The sequence below is a fragment of the Ambystoma mexicanum genome, unplaced genomic scaffold (assembly GCF_040938575.1).
Source record: "Ambystoma mexicanum isolate Mex_15411 unplaced genomic scaffold, UKY_AmexF1_1 Mex_scaf45, whole genome shotgun sequence".
In the NCBI taxonomy this organism is placed as follows: Eukaryota; Metazoa; Chordata; class Amphibia; order Caudata; family Ambystomatidae; genus Ambystoma; species Ambystoma mexicanum.
In genome coordinates, this window is record NW_027182461.1 from 93,596 (window position 1) to 107,078 (window position 13,483).

At 56.9% G+C, this 13,483-nt stretch overlaps 2 protein-coding genes across 2 annotated transcripts; both read right to left on the bottom strand.

The window, feature by feature from the left end:
* Positions 1-3,407: 3,407 nt before the first annotated feature.
* Positions 3,408-4,076, bottom strand: LOC138559142 (histone H1-like). The gene has a single exon (XM_069642707.1). The coding sequence runs from the start codon at positions 4,074-4,076 to the stop codon at positions 3,408-3,410; it is 669 nt and encodes a 222-aa protein (XP_069498808.1).
* A 7,027-nt stretch (positions 4,077-11,103) lies between these two features.
* On the bottom strand, positions 11,104-11,881 carry LOC138559141 (histone H1-like). The gene has a single exon (XM_069642706.1). It carries the CDS (start codon positions 11,831-11,833, stop codon positions 11,165-11,167), a length of 669 nt encoding a protein of 222 aa, XP_069498807.1. The 5' UTR covers positions 11,834-11,881; the 3' UTR covers positions 11,104-11,164.
* Positions 11,882-13,483: the final 1,602 nt, after the last annotated feature.

Below are 13,483 nucleotides of genomic sequence, written 5' to 3' on the forward strand. Positions count from 1 at the left end.
CAGGCCTTCCTTTCTTGGAGTCAAACGGTTCATGCATGCCTCCCAGGAACCCTTGCACTTCCCTTAGGGTAATGAGTGGAATCCCCAGACAGGTCCCTCCCCTCATCTGCCACTCTCCCAACATGGTGTACAATGTATCTATCTATCTCAGTGAGAGGGCTTGGCAGTGGCAAAGCAAGGAAGTGAGACGGGCAGCTCTCTGCAGAGGCCAGTGGTAGGTAGGAGTGTGGGGAGGAGGCCATGGTGGGCCTTGACGCTTTGCGTGCCTCACTAACTAACTAACTAACCAGCAACTCTCTGACCAGCATGACGCGCGCAGAGGCCTCCGGCAACGCTCACCCCATTCACACGCTCAGGAGAATGGGTAGAGGGGCAAACTGAGCAGGACACAGACACCTGGCTCTCCCTTCTGGATACACAAACCCCGAGTGCAGTTGCCCCCTTGCGTTAAAGGGCGGCGCTGTGGTCAACCCCGAATGCGTTCAAAGGGTAAATCAATCGGAAAGCCTGCCCCTCGGCGAGAGCGAGAAGCCCTAGCGCACTGGAGGGGATTCGGGCCGGCTTGGCCCCGACCCCGATATGATATGATAGGACATATGGCATTTATAAAGGCGCCTATACACAAGTGTTTCAAGGCGCGACTGGTAGCCAGGCCCATTCTAGGCAAGAGCCAGCGCTCCTCATAGCCACGGGGGCAGAAGGCACAGCCGTGTGAAAGACCTTACCTTCGGCATAGGATTTTGCCTTCTCCTGCAGGTACATTCTGGGCGCAAAGAAAGAATTGTCAAGTAGGACACAAAAACGCCATGTGCTTGCTCTGATCTCTTTCTTCATTCACACACAAGCGACATTCATAAAATCAGTGTGCAAGACTCGCCTGAGGTTTTTTTTCAAGGCGCTGGCTTGCTAGTCAAAACATAAACCTTGCACGCCCCTCTACTTTGGCTCAGGCGGGCCAGAGTATGGTGCTTAAGCAGAGTGCAGATGAGCAGCTCGGTCGGGGAGGGTGTGGGCGGCTCTTAAAAGAGCCTTTGGTGTTGTGGTGTCGGAACGAGAGGTGGGGTCCGGTGGGGGGTGGGGGTCTGCTCAGCCCCCGAATCCGTAGAGGGTGCGTCCCTGGCGCTTCAGGGCATAGACCACATCCATGGCGGTGACCGTCTTCCTCTTGGCGTGCTCGGTGTAGGTGACGGCATCCCGGATCACGTTCTCCAGGAAGACCTTCAGCACGCCCCGGGTCTCCTCGTAGATGAGGCCGGAGATGCGCTTGACTCCGCCACGGCGGGCCAGGCGGCGGATGGCGGGCTTGGTGATGCCCTGGATGTTGTCTCGCAGCACTTTCCTGTGCCTCTTGGCGCCGCCTTTGCCGAGCCCTTTCCCTCCTTTGCCGCGTCCAGACATGCTGACTCTTCTCTTCTTCACAAGCGAGCGGAGAATGACGGGTTCAGCGCCTGAGCCGCTCCTTATATGCACCCATGGCGGACCAGAGGGAGGGCTGCTGGCGGTCGTGCGCAGCACGGTCTGCGCAGGGCCGGGTGGGCGGGGAGACGGCAGCGTTTCGAAATGACCGCGCTTACTAGCCGTTGGTCTCTGGGCGGGGTAGCGTAGGTGGGAGAGCCTGCCAAACAAAGAACTCACAGCCAGCTGCCGCTTCTGATGGTTTAGGGGCAGGCACCATGCCGTCGGCGGCATCCCCCGCCTCCCCACTTGCCCCCACGGCGCGTTGCAAACACTGATCAGAAAAGGAGCTGCTTCCAAGCGCTTCAGAGTCAGGGCACCCTGCACTCTCTTCCGAGCACTCAAGAGGACCGCTGACCACGGGCGCAAACCTGGCATGGTGCGTAAATAAGGCCTGCGGCTACCGTGGGGGGGGACGCTGGGTGTGCCCGGCAGGTGAATAAGTAATGCATCTTGGGCATACCTCAAATCCCCCCCTCCGTCACCCAACACTGGAGGGCCTTCCATGCCACGGAAAAGCCCTGTGAACTATGGGGCCAAATGGATGTTTGGCTTTTGCCTCTGAAGCCAAAAGCTCGCCCGAGCTACGAGCGTAGCCAAGCGAAGAGCAGGGGCGGATAGGAGCAGCTCGTCTGTGACAATGTGGCGGCTCTTAAAAGAGCCTTTGTGGTGTTTTCTGCGGTTGTTGCGGTGCTGCCGTGTGCCTCAAGCCCTCTCGCCCCGGATGCGGCGGGCCAGCTGGATGTCCTTGGGCATGATGGTGACCCGCTTGGCGTGGATGGCGCAGAGGTTGGTGTCCTCAAAGAGCCCAACCAGGTAGGCCTCGCTGGCCTCCTGCAGGGCCATGACGGCCGAGCTCTGGAAGCGCAGGTCGGTCTTGAAGTCCTGGGCGATTTCTCGCACCAGGCGCTGGAAGGGCAGCTTTCGGATGAGCAGCTCGGTGGATTTCTGGTAGCGGCGGATCTCCCTCAGAGCCACAGTGCCGGGTCGGTAGCGGTGAGGTTTCTTGACGCCGCCAGTGGCGGGGGCGCTCTTCCGGGCAGCCTTGGTGGCCAGCTGCTTGCGAGGCGCCTTGCCTCCTGTGGACTTGCGGGCGGTCTGCTTAGTACGGGCCATGGCAGCGCTGCTAGATCTGCTTTCTCTCTACGAGATACAATGGCGCTCCTCTGGCGGGGAGCTGGTATATGAAGACCAAGCTCTCCTCTCATTGGCTGAGGCGATAACAGGCGCAGGTTTGAAAAAAGCCCGCGTTGTGCTGTGATTGGTCGCTGTCCGAAGGTATGGCTATGAAGCGGTGACGCAGGAATGGGAAGCCTTCGATTGGCTGGCTGGCCCAACAATAAACAGGAAGCAAAAAGAGATTGCCGTGGGTTGTGCTCAGCCTTTCATGAGTCGCTGTGGACAGATAAAATAGCCCCACCACCCAGCCCTTGCGTGCCCCAATTCAACCTCCCACCAGCCTTCAGACCGGTGGCAAGCGAGAGTGGCAAATCAGCCTCTGAAGTCTGCCCCCCCGCCCCCCGCGCTGACATTTCACACTACCATCATCATCTTTGCCGGCGGCCAGCCCAATGGCAGCGCCTCGAAACACTGCGGTTATGATGAGGGGAGGGGCGGGGGGGGGGAGGAGGAGGAGGAGGAGGAGGAGGTGGCGGGGGGGTTGTGCCAGATCACATGCCTCAACATCTGTGCACACGATGCCCTTATGTCTCAACTGGTGGGGGCTTATAGGTGGGGGCGCACTGGCCACGGTCACGCATGGCGTCCGAAGCGAGTGGAGACTCTCGCCGCGGGGCCCGGTACATGTTGGCTTTCAAACATGCCGTTGTATATCGCAGTACGCGTCTGGCAAGAGGCATGAGCTAGCTCGCTTTTCAGATGCTGTGGGCGGCTCTTAAAAGAGCCTTTGTGTTTTTTTGTGTGTGTTTTTTGAAGGGTCTCGGCGAAAGCCTCTACTTCTTCTTGGGTGCAGCCTTTTTGGGCTTTGCCGCTTTGGGTTTGACGGCCTTGGGCTTCACGACCTTGGCTGGGCTCTTCTTTGCCGCTTTCGCCTTCACGGCTTTGGCTTTTGCGGGGCTCTTGGCGGCCTTCTTGACTGGAGCAGCTTTGGGCTTTTTAGGGCTCTTGGCTCCTGCTGGTTTCTTCACCTTCTTGGGACTCTTCTTGACTCCGGCGGGAGCCTTTTTGGGTTTCTTGGCAGCACCGGCAGGCTTCTTTGCTGCGGGCGTCTTGCTCTTCACCGCCGCTTTCTTGGCCGCCTTCTCCTTGCCCTGCGACTGCTTCTTGTTGAGCTTGAAGGATCCAGAGGCACCGGTGCCCTTGAGCTGGGCTAGGGCTCCTTTGCTCACCAGGCTCTTGACGGCAAGCTTGACTCTGCTGTTGTTCTTGTCCACGTCGTATCCCTGGGCGCTCAGAGCCTTCTTGATGGCGGGCAGGGAGAGTCCCTTCCTCTCAGTGGAGGCAGCCACGACCTTGACGACGAGGTCGGCCACGCTGGGCCCCGTGGGCTTTTTGGCCTTGGCAGCGCCGGCTGCTTTCTTCTGCGTCGTCTTCTTCTTGGGTGCGGCGGCGGCGGCAGGTTCCGCCGGCGGAGCCACAGCAGCGGGAGCAGTTTCAGCCATTGTTCTGCAGGAGGACTCGGTCAGCGCGCTCACAGATCAGATCAGATCAGTAATGGGCGGCCCGGCAAGCGGCGTGCATATATAGGGAGGAGCTTCCTTCTGATTGGTCCACAGAAGGGGAGGCAGGTCCCAGCTCACAGCACCGTCCCTGCGAACGACACACTGTGTTTCCTCCGCCTAAATGATCCATTTTTTAATAGCGACACGCATACATTTATGTCATTTTACATGTGTCACCAGGACCGCAACATCTCCCAGCTCTTACACAAAAGTAGCTTCCCCTTGGCAGGGCCTCGGCTCCCTTGCAAGCGTCTTGTAAAGCCGGCATGCCGCCTTCAGCTGCGACAGGAACATGGGCAAACTTTGTTTTCCGCTTCATATTCGACCTCTCTTGCTCACCTCCCACGCATAGCAGCGCGAGCATATCCTTTTTCCCTTCTTTCCCTACGGTGCCTGATCAAGTCTGCTCCCCTCACCGCCCGGGGACCGAAGGAAAAGCGCACCGAAGAGGAAGGAAATAACACAGCTCTGAGAGTGTGTGTTAGCCAAGGCTAGAAACGCCCCTTGAAAATGGACACAGGGCTCCATGCCCAGAGCGGCTCTATGTTTTTGGAGTTCAATCCTGGCGCGCGCCCGCGCGCCTGTGTGTGTGTGAGATTTCTTTTTTTTGTTTTTTGTTTTTACTTTATTAGCTTTAATTCGACAAAAAGGTCATAAAAGCTACACACAGATATCCAAACCACAAATGCAACAACATCGTAATCACTTAGCTCATGAATCACTTCCAATCGGAAAACAAATTCGTCATGTTGCCAGAGGAAGCAAATGAAAGCGGGATCAGCATTTTACCAAAATTGACAGCCAATGCAAATGGGTTTCTCTACCCCAAAGCATTATTCTACTCCCTTAGCCTTTCTCGTGTGTATTTTTCCTTCCCAACTCAAATAACTAGCAGTAGCAAGAACAGCCTCTACGCCTGCAGTGTCCGGGCATATTGCCATGGCATCACCTACTGACCTGCAGGCCGCGCCTTAGAAACAAAGGCTTCAAAAAGCGCTTCCTCAGTGGCTTAGTGGCCGGACAGAGTAATAAGTAATGTTGAACAGTCTCCTCGGGCTCGCCTCAAAGAATACATGATGTTGAAACGGCATTGTTCCATCTATGCCGAAATGCGGCAATTGGCAGAATTCCAATACGGAACTTTAGGTGTAGAGCCCTTTCCCACCCAAGGGAGGCGTAATCCAGGTACTCTTCGCAACCCGCCCGTTTCTAAATTCTAACATATCGGGCCAGCTGTTCCGAGGCCCTGGATTTCCCCAAAATGTCCCCTGCCGGGCCTTTGCCCCTGCTGCACTCTTAATCACTTCCTTGGAAACAGATGTAATCGCTGAGGGATTTGACCAGCACTCCCCCAAACCCAGCAAACCCAAATAGCTTTTCACGTGACCAGCCCACTCTAAAGGACCGCTCCCGTGCTGGGACAAAACATCCACAAGTGCCTGATTTCATGTTTCGTGGGGTTATCCTTGCTTCCAGGGTTCAATTGCTGGGCCCATTTGCTGGCAGCCAGCCTCTGAAACCAGATTGTCTTTGCATTCTACATGCATGCAGGGGCCGTGTTTGCTTGCAGTCACTTTACCCTACATGATCTCGGGCCTTCTGCCCCCTCGTCCCAGTCCATGTCCTTTTCACACAGACACTGGCCTCGACCATGAAGGAGCATGCTCGGGCGTGGCAGGCCGGGCACACGGGGGGGCGTGCCACCCAAAGGTGGAACCTCCAATATGCGGGACAGGAAGGGCAGAAATCAGCGCTTGGGGCACACGCAGGGAGAAGCGTTGGCAGGGACGGCCCTGCCCCGCCTAGGGCTAGGGAGGTGAGCCCGCTCGGCAAGACCCTCCGGCCTAGGGGCCTGGGCAAGTACCGACGTGCTTAAACACAGTAAGAACTGTGAATGGGGAGACACCTCCTACGCCGTGACCGACTCGTGCAGACAGGAGGAGAATCCTCCACACGCAGAGGCGAGCCGCTGTGGATACGTCCTGGAGGGCCCGAGCCAGCGGTTGGCCTAGCCAAAGCGAGACCCGCTAGCTGGAGGCTACAAGGCGGGAGCTCTGACCGAGCAGGTATTAGAGAGTCTTTTTTATTTTGGATGTGTGTTTTCAGACTTTTGAGCACGTGAGACTTTGGAGAATGGTAGAAGAAAATAGTTAAACAAAATTAATATCAAAGAGGCCCCGGGTCAGGAGCGGAGCCAAGACGGGAAGAAAACCGCCTTCCCCGGGGGCGCGACGGCTAGAGAACAGTGGTGGGCCCGGCGCCCAGCGACCGACGCCGAGACTAGGGAACAGGAAGGAGCCAGAGTCCCCGAGCCCCACCCGGCGAGTGCCTGTACCGACCAGACGAGCACAAACAGCAATGCAAACACTCCCAACGTGAGGACGGGAGGGAGGGCTGTAAACGTTGGGGGCAAAGACTGGAGAAGCCGTCCACGGCAGGAGAGGCTGGGAAAATGGACGGCCACAAGACCCAGGTAAGACCGAGCGTGAGAGGGGCTCGAATACTGCATGTCACCGCTGGAGAAGCCGCCAAGCGTGTGAAAGTCTGAAAGAGCGGAACGGGCCCACGACCCAAGCAAAAGAGAGTGAAAGAGATACAAATACTGCATATCACGGCTGGAGAAGCCGCCCAACGTACGACATTCTGAAAGGGGTGGAACGGGCGTGCGAGCCAAGTTAAACAGAGGGGAAGAGATCCAAACACGGTCTACCAAGGCTGGGGTATCCGCCCCAGTACTAGATCCTAAGAGAAGCGAATGGGCACCCGCCCTGTGAACAAAGGAGGGCAATGGATGCGCGTGCTTGTTGCCAAGGCTGGGAAAGCCGACAAATATACGAGATGAATTGGACTGAGAGCCAATAACCCTGCCAAAGAGCCACAGGACTTGACTTTGGGGAGTCCCGGTGCCATAAAGGTGGGATCTGGAGAAGTGTGGGCTGTGCAAATGAGCCCTCTACGAGTCGGGCCAGACAGACGCGCACTTCCGAGGCTATTGTGCAAGCCTCCTTTTCCTTTTAGCGAGGTTTTCTAACGTGGGAGGGCCAGTCAGCAACTAGGAGTGTGGACTCAGGCAGGGCTCTTTCATTCTTGGACTTCGACGGGCGCCCTTTGTTTTTGTTTTAGAAGGCAGGGAACTTCCCTCATAGCGGGAGAGCCGATAGGCGTGTTTCTTTTATCTGAATAAACAAGTCTCCACCAAGACCCACTGTAGTCCGAGTCCATCTTCTGGTTCGCCACAGGGCCTGACCCTTCTGAGGAAGCCTCAGCCCCACTTTGATCTTCCTTTCTCCTCTTCTCATCGCTGGGAGGAGAGGCCTGTCCTTGGGGACACTGGGCTGGGTTTCTGGGAGAAGCAGCAGCAGCAGCAGCAGCAGCAGCTGCAGCAGCCAGCCAGCCAGGCGTTCTGGCCCCTGCCCCGAAAGCCTGACGAACGCCTGACAAACGCCACTGTGCTTTGCCCTTGACGGGCAAAATTCCCAGCAGACCCCACTGGGCACAGCACCTGAGCAAGTTAGAGTGAGGTTTGAGAGAGAGGGCCCTCCGCCTGCCCACCAAAACACTAAAAGGAAAGAAAGGGAAAAAAAAGGGTGAAATGGGCCACTCTGGGTTTCATATCTCGGCCAGGCCTTCCTTTCTTGGAGTCAAACGGTTCATGCATGCCTCCCAGGAACCCTTGCACTTCCCTTAGGGTAATGAGTGGAATCCCCAGACAGGTCCCTCCCCTCATCTGCCACTCTCCCAACATGGTGTACAATGTATCTATCTATCTCAGTGAGAGGGCTTGGCAGTGGCAAAGCAAGGAAGTGAGACGGGCAGCTCTCTGCAGAGGCCAGTGGTAGGTAGGAGTGTGGGGAGGAGGCCATGGTGGGCCTTGACGCTTTGCGTGCCTCACTAACTAACTAACTAACCAGCAACTCTCTGACCAGCATGACGCGCGCAGAGGCCTCCGGCAACGCTCACCCCATTCACACGCTCAGGAGAATGGGTAGAGGGGCAAACTGAGCAGGACACAGACACCTGGCTCTCCCTTCTGGATACACAAACCCCGAGTGCAGTTGCCCCCTTGCGTTAAAGGGCGGCGCTGTGGTCAACCCCGAATGCGTTCAAAGGGTAAATCAATCGGAAAGCCTGCCCCTCGGCGAGAGCGAGAAGCCCTAGCGCACTGGAGGGGATTCGGGCCGGCTTGGCCCCGACCCCGATATGATATGATAGGACATATGGCATTTATAAAGGCGCCTATACACAAGTGTTTCAAGGCGCGACTGGTAGCCAGGCCCATTCTAGGCAAGAGCCAGCGCTCCTCATAGCCACGGGGGCAGAAGGCACAGCCGTGTGAAAGACCTTACCTTCGGCATAGGATTTTGCCTTCTCCTGCAGGTACATTCTGGGCGCAAAGAAAGAATTGTCAAGTAGGACACAAAAACGCCATGTGCTTGCTCTGATCTCTTTCTTCATTCACACACAAGCGACATTCATAAAATCAGTGTGCAAGACTCGCCTGAGGTTTTTTTTCAAGGCGCTGGCTTGCTAGTCAAAACATAAACCTTGCACGCCCCTCTACTTTGGCTCAGGCGGGCCAGAGTATGGTGCTTAAGCAGAGTGCAGATGAGCAGCTCGGTCGGGGAGGGTGTGGGCGGCTCTTAAAAGAGCCTTTGGTGTTGTGGTGTCGGAACGAGAGGTGGGGTCCGGTGGGGGGTGGGGGTCTGCTCAGCCCCCGAATCCGTAGAGGGTGCGTCCCTGGCGCTTCAGGGCATAGACCACATCCATGGCGGTGACCGTCTTCCTCTTGGCGTGCTCGGTGTAGGTGACGGCATCCCGGATCACGTTCTCCAGGAAGACCTTCAGCACGCCCCGGGTCTCCTCGTAGATGAGGCCGGAGATGCGCTTGACTCCGCCACGGCGGGCCAGGCGGCGGATGGCGGGCTTGGTGATGCCCTGGATGTTGTCTCGCAGCACTTTCCTGTGCCTCTTGGCGCCGCCTTTGCCGAGCCCTTTCCCTCCTTTGCCGCGTCCAGACATGCTGACTCTTCTCTTCTTCACAAGCGAGCGGAGAATGACGGGTTCAGCGCCTGAGCCGCTCCTTATATGCACCCATGGCGGACCAGAGGGAGGGCTGCTGGCGGTCGTGCGCAGCACGGTCTGCGCAGGGCCGGGTGGGCGGGGAGACGGCAGCGTTTCGAAATGACCGCGCTTACTAGCCGTTGGTCTCTGGGCGGGGTAGCGTAGGTGGGAGAGCCTGCCAAACAAAGAACTCACAGCCAGCTGCCGCTTCTGATGGTTTAGGGGCAGGCACCATGCCGTCGGCGGCATCCCCCGCCTCCCCACTTGCCCCCACGGCGCGTTGCAAACACTGATCAGAAAAGGAGCTGCTTCCAAGCGCTTCAGAGTCAGGGCACCCTGCACTCTCTTCCGAGCACTCAAGAGGACCGCTGACCACGGGCGCAAACCTGGCATGGTGCGTAAATAAGGCCTGCGGCTACCGTGGGGGGGGACGCTGGGTGTGCCCGGCAGGTGAATAAGTAATGCATCTTGGGCATACCTCAAATCCCCCCCTCCGTCACCCAACACTGGAGGGCCTTCCATGCCACGGAAAAGCCCTGTGAACTATGGGGCCAAATGGATGTTTGGCTTTTGCCTCTGAAGCCAAAAGCTCGCCCGAGCTACGAGCGTAGCCAAGCGAAGAGCAGGGGCGGATAGGAGCAGCTCGTCTGTGACAATGTGGCGGCTCTTAAAAGAGCCTTTGTGGTGTTTTCTGCGGTTGTTGCGGTGCTGCCGTGTGCCTCAAGCCCTCTCGCCCCGGATGCGGCGGGCCAGCTGGATGTCCTTGGGCATGATGGTGACCCGCTTGGCGTGGATGGCGCAGAGGTTGGTGTCCTCAAAGAGCCCAACCAGGTAGGCCTCGCTGGCCTCCTGCAGGGCCATGACGGCCGAGCTCTGGAAGCGCAGGTCGGTCTTGAAGTCCTGGGCGATTTCTCGCACCAGGCGCTGGAAGGGCAGCTTTCGGATGAGCAGCTCGGTGGATTTCTGGTAGCGGCGGATCTCCCTCAGAGCCACAGTGCCGGGTCGGTAGCGGTGAGGTTTCTTGACGCCGCCAGTGGCGGGGGCGCTCTTCCGGGCAGCCTTGGTGGCCAGCTGCTTGCGAGGCGCCTTGCCTCCTGTGGACTTGCGGGCGGTCTGCTTAGTACGGGCCATGGCAGCGCTGCTAGATCTGCTTTCTCTCTACGAGATACAATGGCGCTCCTCTGGCGGGGAGCTGGTATATGAAGACCAAGCTCTCCTCTCATTGGCTGAGGCGATAACAGGCGCAGGTTTGAAAAAAGCCCGCGTTGTGCTGTGATTGGTCGCTGTCCGAAGGTATGGCTATGAAGCGGTGACGCAGGAATGGGAAGCCTTCGATTGGCTGGCTGGCCCAACAATAAACAGGAAGCAAAAAGAGATTGCCGTGGGTTGTGCTCAGCCTTTCATGAGTCGCTGTGGACAGATAAAATAGCCCCACCACCCAGCCCTTGCGTGCCCCAATTCAACCTCCCACCAGCCTTCAGACCGGTGGCAAGCGAGAGTGGCAAATCAGCCTCTGAAGTCTGCCCCCCCGCCCCCCGCGCTGACATTTCACACTACCATCATCATCTTTGCCGGCGGCCAGCCCAATGGCAGCGCCTCGAAACACTGCGGTTATGATGAGGGGAGGGGCGGGGGGGGGGAGGAGGAGGAGGAGGAGGAGGAGGTGGCGGGGGGGTTGTGCCAGATCACATGCCTCAACATCTGTGCACACGATGCCCTTATGTCTCAACTGGTGGGGGCTTATAGGTGGGGGCGCACTGGCCACGGTCACGCATGGCGTCCGAAGCGAGTGGAGACTCTCGCCGCGGGGCCCGGTACATGTTGGCTTTCAAACATGCCGTTGTATATCGCAGTACGCGTCTGGCAAGAGGCATGAGCTAGCTCGCTTTTCAGATGCTGTGGGCGGCTCTTAAAAGAGCCTTTGTGTTTTTTTGTGTGTGTTTTTTGAAGGGTCTCGGCGAAAGCCTCTACTTCTTCTTGGGTGCAGCCTTTTTGGGCTTTGCCGCTTTGGGTTTGACGGCCTTGGGCTTCACGACCTTGGCTGGGCTCTTCTTTGCCGCTTTCGCCTTCACGGCTTTGGCTTTTGCGGGGCTCTTGGCGGCCTTCTTGGCTGGAGCAGCTTTGGGCTTTTTAGGGCTCTTGGCTCCTGCTGGTTTCTTCACCTTCTTGGGACTCTTCTTGACTCCGGCGGGAGCCTTTTTGGGTTTCTTGGCAGCACCGGCAGGCTTCTTTGCTGCGGGCGTCTTGCTCTTCACCGCCGCTTTCTTGGCCGCCTTCTCCTTGCCCTGCGACTGCTTCTTGTTGAGCTTGAAGGATCCAGAGGCACCGGTGCCCTTGAGCTGGGCTAGGGCTCCTTTGCTCACCAGGCTCTTGACGGCAAGCTTGACTCTGCTGTTGTTCTTGTCCACGTCGTATCCCTGGGCGCTCAGAGCCTTCTTGATGGCGGGCAGGGAGAGTCCCTTCCTCTCAGTGGAGGCAGCCACGACCTTGACGACGAGGTCGGCCACGCTGGGCCCCGTGGGCTTTTTGGCCTTGGCAGCGCCGGCTGCTTTCTTCTGCGTCGTCTTCTTCTTGGGTGCGGCGGCGGCGGCAGGTTCCGCCGGCGGAGCCACAGCAGCGGGAGCAGTTTCAGCCATTGTTCTGCAGGAGGACTCGGTCAGCGCGCTCACAGATCAGATCAGATCAGTAATGGGCGGCCCGGCAAGCGGCGTGCATATATAGGGAGGAGCTTCCTTCTGATTGGTCCACAGAAGGGGAGGCAGGTCCCAGCTCACAGCACCGTCCCTGCGAACGACACACTGTGTTTCCTCCGCCTAAATGATCCATTTTTTAATAGCGACACGCATACATTTATGTCATTTTACATGTGTCACCAGGACCGCAACATCTCCCAGCTCTTACACAAAAGTAGCTTCCCCTTGGCAGGGCCTCGGCTCCCTTGCAAGCGTCTTGTAAAGCCGGCATGCCGCCTTCAGCTGCGACAGGAACATGGGCAAACTTTGTTTTCCGCTTCATATTCGACCTCTCTTGCTCACCTCCCACGCATAGCAGCGCGAGCATATCCTTTTTCCCTTCTTTCCCTACGGTGCCTGATCAAGTCTGCTCCCCTCACCGCCCGGGGACCGAAGGAAAAGCGCACCGAAGAGGAAGGAAATAACACAGCTCTGAGAGTGTGTGTTAGCCAAGGCTAGAAACGCCCCTTGAAAATGGACACAGGGCTCCATGCCCAGAGCGGCTCTATGTTTTTGGAGTTCAATCCTGGCGCGCGCCCGCGCGCCTGTGTGTGTGTGAGATTTCTTTTTTTTGTTTTTTGTTTTTACTTTATTAGCTTTAATTCGACAAAAAGGTCATAAAAGCTACACACAGATATCCAAACCACAAATGCAACAACATCGTAATCACTTAGCTCATGAATCACTTCCAATCGGAAAACAAATTCGTCATGTTGCCAGAGGAAGCAAATGAAAGCGGGATCAGCATTTTACCAAAATTGACAGCCAATGCAAATGGGTTTCTCTACCCCAAAGCATTATTCTACTCCCTTAGCCTTTCTCGTGTGTATTTTTCCTTCCCAACTCAAATAACTAGCAGTAGCAAGAACAGCCTCTACGCCTGCAGTGTCCGGGCATATTGCCATGGCATCACCTACTGACCTGCAGGCCGCGCCTTAGAAACAAAGGCTTCAAAAAGCGCTTCCTCAGTGGCTTAGTGGCCGGACAGAGTAATAAGTAATGTTGAACAGTCTCCTCGGGCTCGCCTCAAAGAATACATGATGTTGAAACGGCATTGTTCCATCTATGCCGAAATGCGGCAATTGGCAGAATTCCAATACGGAACTTTAGGTGTAGAGCCCTTTCCCACCCAAGGGAGGCGTAATCCAGGTACTCTTCGCAACCCGCCCGTTTCTAAATTCTAACATATCGGGCCAGCTGTTCCGAGGCCCTGGATTTCCCCAAAATGTCCCCTGCCGGGCCTTTGCCCCTGCTGCACTCTTAATCACTTCCTTGGAAACAGATGTAATCGCTGAGGGATTTGACCAGCACTCCCCCAAACCCAGCAAACCCAAATAGCTTTTCACGTGACCAGCCCACTCTAAAGGACCGCTCCCGTGCTGGGACAAAACATCCACAAGTGCCTGATTTCATGTTTCGTGGGGTTATCCTTGCTTCCAGGGTTCAATTGCTGGGCCCATTTGCTGGCAGCCAGCCTCTGAAACCAGATTGTCTTTGCATTCTACATGCATGCAGGGGCCGTGTTTGCTTGCAGTCACTTTACCCTACATGATC

What these genes read in the sequence shown, in the direction of transcription:
- LOC138559141 (XM_069642706.1), bottom strand. Translation starts at nt 11,833, where the DNA reads ATGGCTGAAACTGCTCCCGCTGCTGTGGCTCCGCCGGCGGAACCTGCC.
- LOC138559142 (XM_069642707.1), bottom strand. Translation starts at nt 4,076, where the DNA reads ATGGCTGAAACTGCTCCCGCTGCTGTGGCTCCGCCGGCGGAACCTGCC.